Here is a 7,276-nt window from a genome sequence, read left to right on the forward strand (position 1 = left end):
AATAATTAAATATATTTCTTTAAATTTACTAACTATTTTATAAATTACTAAAATAAATTTAAATATACAATACATTATTTTAATAACTATAATAATTACTTACTTTATATCTTCTTTATTTTAGTTTTCATTAATTTTTATCTTAATTTATAATTTATTAAACATTTATAATAATATAAATATTTAACTATATTTATTTTTTTATTTTTTTATTATTATTTCATATTTTTTTTTTACACATATAAATTCTTTATCAATTATAATTACTATTTCTTAACATTTTAAAATACTTAAACGATAAACCCACATCCTCCTTTCGCAGAAAACACCAACTTATTGAAACATTTACTGCATATGGGAAACTGTACTTTCGTTACTTCTTAGAACCTATTGTAGAAACATAGCTACTCTATATTTAACTCGAGATGCTTTGCTTTATTTAATCTCACAAGTTCAATCTTTGTGGTTTTATGACAACTCTGCCAGCTCTAGTTCTGACAAGACCTGGGACTTCCGTCTTGGGAGTCAGAGTTGTAGACGTCGATAGGTTGGGAGCTGGCAGGGTATTTTCTCTGGGACTGACGGGGGTAGATGGGGTCTGTAACTTTGGTGTGGACTCTGGCAATGGCTGGAGGTGACGTCTATTTCTCCTGATGGCTCCTGAAGGAGTCTCAACCATATAGGAGCGGGGTGTGGAGTGAGAGGAGAGGACCGTCCCTTCACGCCTAGAGTCTGTAATCCACACTGGTTGCCCCGGTGCGAGTGGGGGAAGTTCAGTCGCCCGATGTCTCCTGTTGTACGCATCACTGTCCCTCGCCCTTCTCTCTCTCGCTTTTGCCAACACTGTATTCTTATTGGGCAGGCTGGGATTGAGCAGGGAAGGAAGCTGGGGAACTGGCGTGCGCAGTCTCCGTCCCATCAGTAGTTGCGCCGGGCTATATCCGTTAGCCAATGGTGTTGCTCTGTAAGCTAGAAGTGCAAGATATGGGTCTTTTGCCTTCTTTAGCAGGTTTTTCACAGTTTGGACATGACGCTCAGCCTCGCCATTGCTCTGTGCAAATCTAGGACTGCTTGTTACATGTCTGAACCCATAAGTTGCTGCAAAGTCTTTGAACTGTTGTCCTGAAAACTGAGGTCCGTTGTCAGTGTAGAAAAGCTCTGGAATTCCATGTCTGGAAAAGACAGATTTTAGGTGTACTATAACATCTTCCGATCTGGTGGGGGTAAGTTTGGCTACTTCCACAAATTTCGAGTAGTAGTCCACCAAAAGCACATAGTTGCTGTCATTGAGTGTAAAAAGGTCTGCACCAACTTTTTGCCATGGCCTCTCCGGGAGTTGGCTCAGCATTAAAGGTTGTACTGGGTTAGTACGCTCTTTGATGCAAATGGTGCAGTTTTTCACAAGTTCATTTATTTGCCCACTCAGACCAGGCCACCACACTGCCTCTCTGGCTCTCTCTCTGCATCTAGACATTCCCTGGTGCCCCTCATGTAGGGCACTTAGGACAGAGTGGCGCATAGCAGTGGGGATTACTAGTCTGGTGCCTTTCAGTAGCAGATTGTCATGTACAGTTAAGGTCTCTCTGTGTGGCCAATATGCTTTGATTGGGCCTATGAGATGGCTGTATTCTGGCCAGCTGCTCTGACAAAAAGTCATGACCTCTGAACATATGCTGTCGGTTTTTAGCTGTTCTTTTACCTGTGTGATGTATGTCGAGGTAGCAGGCATGCATTTGACAATTTCATCCACATAAATATTTGTGTCTTCCAGAAATTCAGCTGTAGCTTTTGAATCAGGGTCTTGGTTAACGGGTGCACGTGACAGTGCATCTGCTGTGAGGAGTGCTTTACCAGGAGTGTGTGAGATGGTGTAGCTGTACCTCATAAGCCTTAGGCGGAATCGTTGGATCCTGGGTGGAAGCTCGGTTAGGGCTTGCTGGCCTAACAGGCTGATGAGTGGCTTGTGGTCAGTCTCTAAGGAGAAGTGTCTCCCGATGAGGAAATCTTTGAACCTTTCACACCCCCATGTTAATCCAAGCGCCTCCTTCTCCACCTGTGCATACCTCTGTTCTGTTTCCGTTAAAGAACGAGACGCATATGCAACAGGTCTCCATTGCTCTCCCTCTTTTTGAAATAGGACTGCTCCCAGTCCATAGGAGGAAGCATCTGCAGACAGTTTTAACTCTTTGTTTGGGTCATAGAGTGCAAGAATGGGAGTTGATGTCAGATCGCCTTTCAGCTGCTTGAATGCTTTTTGCTGTGCGCAGCTCCAAACCCACTGATTTTTCTTCGAGAGCAGGTCTCTTAGGGGCTTATCTTTTTCAGCAAGTCCTGGGATAAATTTGCCTAATTGGTTTACCATCCCAAGAAAGCTGCGCATTTCACTGACGTTTGATGGCTCTTTCATTTCTGAGATTGCTCTAATTTTGTCTGGGTCAGGCTGCACTCCTTCCGCAGACAAGATGTGTCCAAGAAACTTCACTTCCTGTTTGCTCAGCTCACATTTCTGCATGTTTAGTGTGACGCCGGCCTCTTGAAGTTTACTGAGCACTGTGTGCAGTCTGGCGTTGTGCTCCTGCTGATCCTGTCCCCAAATGAGAATATCATCCATGTGACAGACCACGCCTGGCAGCCCATTAAGGATTACTGACATTCTACGCTGAAAATGTTCTGGGGCAGACGCTATTCCAAAAGGAAGTCTGTTGAAGTAGAAGCGCCCAAAGGGTGTAATGAATGTCGTGTAGTGTGCTGACTCTGGTGACAATGGAACCTGCCAGAAGCCTCTGTTTGCATCCAACTTGCTGAAGACTTTAGCTCCCGCCAGAGAACCTAGAGTCTGTTCAACCGAAGGCAGGATGTACTTTTCTCTGCACACTGCTTCATTGAGGTGGGTGAGGTCAACACAAATACGTACTGAGTCGTTTTTTGCTGGCACCGGGACCATTCCTGCGCACCACTCCGTTGGTTCTTCTACTCTGCTGATTACTCCCATGGACTCCATTCTTTCCAGTTCCTGTTTCACTTTTCCTAACAGTGGAATGGGGACCCGTCTTGGTGTGGCCAGGGAAAAAGGCACAGCCTCAGGCTTCAACTTAATTGAATAAGGTTGTTGCATTAAGCCTAAACCCTGACACAGTTTCGGGTATTTTTCGTGCAGCACATTCATGTCAATACTGTCGGCTCTACACACTAGGTTCAGCTTGACGCTTGCCGGCCTGCTTAACAGTGCTACGTGCAAATCTTTGATAATGTACACATTTTCCTGTATTCCCTGTTCACCTTTGCAAAGTGTTTCTCTGCTCATACCCAACACGTCAAGTGGGGAACCACTCGGACCAAACAACGGTCTATCTGGTTTGCATAACCCTGTCTCGTTCTGGTTTATGCTGTAAAACGTCTGGGCAGGGATAACAGATACGTCAGCTCCTGTGTCTATCTTAAATCTGACCTTGTGGTTTCTGATAGTGAGATCTGCATACCAAGGATCTGAGCCTACATCTACAGAACCAAGAAACACGGGTGTAACATCGCTTTCTTCGGCTTCTATCACATGCACAGATTTAACAGATTTACACACTTTACTGAAATGACCTCTTTTACCACATGAGTGACAAAATACATCTTTCGCTCGGCATTGATCTTTACCATGTGCAGGGGTTTTCCCACACCTGTAGCATGATCTCCCATTAGATGTTTTGTCCTTTGATGTGTATTTGCGATCTCCACGGGGTTTGAACGTTGAATGCCTTTGTTCCTTGTGCTTAGCTGACACAGCGTCTATTTCCATTTTATTTTCCCCTCTGATGTCCGACTGCTGCTTCTTGATGGCTTCCGACTGCCTGGCTTGGTTAACCGCTTTCTCTAACGTCAAATCTTTGTCCATTTGAAGTCTCTCCGCTAGGCTGGTGTCCTTCAGACCCACGACGAGGCGATCTCTTATTAACTCATCGTGCAGCGCACCATAACTGCAGTTTTCAGCTAAAGCGTAAAGTGCAGTGACAAACGAGTCTACAGTCTCATTAGCTTGCTGTGTTCTCTGATTAAAGCGGGCTCTCTCGTAGATAATGTTTTTCCTGGGAACAAAGTACATCTCCAAAGTGTCTCTTACTGCTTGATACTGCTGTCTCTGTATGTCAGATAACGCTTGTCCTCGGAGGATATCATCTGCTTCATCCCCCATGCAGTAGATGAGAGTGTTCACCTGGTTAGCCTCGGATCTAAGGTGTAGGTTGCTTGCGAGTCGAAATCTTTCAAACCTCCGTATCCATTTTTCCCATTGCTGTGGCTTCGAGAAATCGAACAGCTCGGGGGGCTGGATGGTGAAAGTGGCATTCGGGGGTAGGTTAGCGTTAGCATTGTAGCCGCCGTTAGCTCGCTGGTGGGGCGGTGGCGTGCGAGGCCGCGTAACTGTTGCGCTAGCTCCCGCTTCTTCGTCCGACATCTTTCGTCTCGAGAAAACTCTTTACCACTCCCAAAGTCGCTTGCTGTCACTCCCCGATGATAAGGCACTTACAACCATCCCACTTCTGACACCATGTCGTGATTCTCGGTAGGGAAAGAGACGACACCTTGTAGAGCAAACAACTTCGACCTTTATTTTCTCACTTCCGGTACCCAACACACTTCAGCATAAAACCGGATATACTTAAACAGATAACACCACAGTACCGGGGGAGTCTGCCGGGCGACATCTCTTCGATGACGGCGTCTCAATTTTGGCCGGGGAGGATGCGCTCTGGGCCTTCTTCATTACTAAATCTTGAAAACAGCGGTCGATGTCATCTTGGAGAGCGTCTAAACTCTCCCCGTTGTCCTCCAGGGTGTTAGAGATGATAGAACAGATGTTGTTAGTTATATGACAATTGATTAGTATATTTGGTAATACTGAAGCTTGAAAAACCTTTGTTAAACTCTATGCTACCATTTGCTTTTTTTTTCCTGCCAATTCTCCGGCGTCTGACGTCACCTACAACATGGGTCGCTTACCTTACTCGTCACTCCCGTCACTTACCGTCCCCTGTTTTTGATACTTAAAAACCACAGCGGGGTTAGACTGGTCTGTTTACATGGTCTATACACAGTTTGATATGAGCCATAAACTCCACATACAAACATGACTGCAGGACGAAATGCAGGCGGAAGAAATCAAACATCGGGGGGAAACCAATGAGGACGGAGCATAAAGGAGCAGGAAGTAAAAGACAATGAGACCATCAGTGCAGTGACTTACCTGCAGTTAACGTTTGAATGGTGTTTCCACAGTGTTTCTGAATTGTGTGGGACTACTTGAGAGGAAAAAGTGTGAAAAATAAAAATATGTGCTGGGCTAATGTCAAATGTATTCAACAGATATATTAATAATGAGACTTTAAACCTGTAAAATCTGGAGACAAAAACACTCTCAGAATCAGTCAAAGGAGCTTGCAAAGAAAAGCGTCTGGAATTCTTTAAGTTGCTTGAAGACGTTTCACCTCTCATCCGAGAAGCTTCTTCAGTTCTACGGTCAAATGGTGGGGAGTCCCAGATTTAAACCTAGTGGGAGTATCCCTCCACAGAGGGACAAAAGGACCCCCTGATGACCCTGTAATCGCCTGAGCCAAGGTGTGAAACTGAGTGTGGGTCCCAATCAGCCAGGGTTTCGGGTGAGCTCTTTTTGAAACCTGGCCCCACCTTATCATGCGAATTCCTGAGGTGTGTCTGTGTGTCTTTGTGTGTCTGCATGTGTTGGACGTCACGTCCTTGCAGACACACAAAGACGCAGACGCACTCATAAAGTGAGTCAAGTTTGTTTCTCTAGCACATTTAAAGTACAGCTGTTGACCAATATGCTGTACATCTAAAATAATTAAATAACAGCCAACACAGGATGAAATTACAGAGTTTAAGAAAGGAAACATAAAAGTAGAAAACCTGAATAAAAACAGGACAAATAATTGTCATCTACACAATAATGAATTGAGATGTTCTTTTATTAAAAACTAAGCCAAAAGAGAACATAAACTGAAAAAAACCCCAAACTGGCTCAAGGAAAAATATCAGATGCTAACAGGGCTAGACCACATGAAGATACTTTCAGGGAAGAAGAAATAAAAATGAAAACGTGTCTAATGGTCAGTGGAGGAATTTACAAAATCTGTGTTAGTTTTATATCAGCAACACTCCTCAAAGTTTTAAGACTGCTTCCTACACCTTTGCAACAATATTAATTCTTAAGAAAATCTCTTTAATGGCCAAAATATAAACACAAGAGGTTGGTCAAATACCTTTCATTTTATTTATTTTTTGCCATTTGTTTACAATTCAGGTTGAAATTCAGAGTCTGATCAAAGCTAACCAGAAAGAAAAAGGAAAAGCTTGTTTATGCGCTGGTATATGTTGCTTTAATAGCATCGCTGAAGGTTTATGCCAAAGGATGGTCGCGCACAAGCATCACTTCATGCCTTTGGACTTTTCAGAGCTCCAGATTTCTTCGCACTCTCTGTTCACCACCAGTTTGCCGTCATCAGTCAGTTGAAGACGGCACATGTTGCAGTCAGGTTTGGAAGAGTTTGTGTGCCACTTAGGCTTGTCACACTTGTTGTACATGACCAGGTTGCAGTCAGCCTGCATGCACAGACGGACGGCGTCTGATCCATAGGTGTCCGAAGCCCACAAAGGCTTCCAGCCATAGATGACAAAGTTACCATCATCCTGCAGCCATAAATTACATGTTAGATAACTGTCAACACGCATGACTGGGAAACAAGGCTTTTATGAGCTTCTGAACTGAGAACATTTAAAGTAGTCACCTGAAATATAGCTTTGAACTGCTTGTTGTTGGACACCAGGTAGTCTCCCCTGCGGAGCTCATCATTTTTGGACAAGAAGTTTCTGCTCATGATCCTAAAAGGAGAGAATATAGATGAGCTTGTATCCACAATATGCATTTAAAAGTATCAGGAATGTGTCAATCAATCAGTCAGTAGAGATGCGTAGAATACTTACAGGTTTTAATATTTCACACCAGCCGGTCTGCAAGCAGAAGAGAAGGGAAGAGTTAAAACTGAAAGCACATCACTTCATCTTTATATAATCTTGACCGGGGGTGGAGTCACACTCACTGCCCTTTACAGTAAAGGGATTGCATTTCCTAAGAAGTGTGTGTGTGTGTGTGTGTGTGTGTGTGTGTGTGTGTGTGTGTGTGTGTGTGTGTGAGGAGAGGGGATTAGTGGAGCAGCAATGTAATGGAGTGGAGCAATCGCAATTGCTGACGTGTTGTACAGGGGAGCTTGCTGCT

The 7,276-nt window shown here is 44.0% G+C and overlaps 1 protein-coding gene across 1 annotated transcript; it reads right to left on the bottom strand.

Moving 5' to 3' along the window:
• Nucleotides 1-6,250: 6,250 nt before the first annotated feature.
• Nucleotides 6,251-7,064, bottom strand: LOC120741645 (lectin-like). The gene is made up of 3 exons (XM_040044618.1): nt 6,985-7,064; nt 6,789-6,882; nt 6,251-6,690 (listed from the first exon to the last, which is right to left on the bottom strand). Exons 2-3 carry the CDS (start codon nt 6,876-6,878, stop codon nt 6,430-6,432), a joined length of 351 nt encoding a protein of 116 aa, XP_039900552.1. The 5' UTR covers nt 6,879-6,882; nt 6,985-7,064; the 3' UTR covers nt 6,251-6,429.
• Nucleotides 7,065-7,276: the final 212 nt, after the last annotated feature.

Source organism: Simochromis diagramma, unplaced genomic scaffold (genome assembly GCF_900408965.1).
Source record: "Simochromis diagramma unplaced genomic scaffold, fSimDia1.1 OVJJ01000167.1, whole genome shotgun sequence".
NCBI lineage: Eukaryota > Metazoa > Chordata > Actinopteri > Cichliformes > Cichlidae > Simochromis > Simochromis diagramma.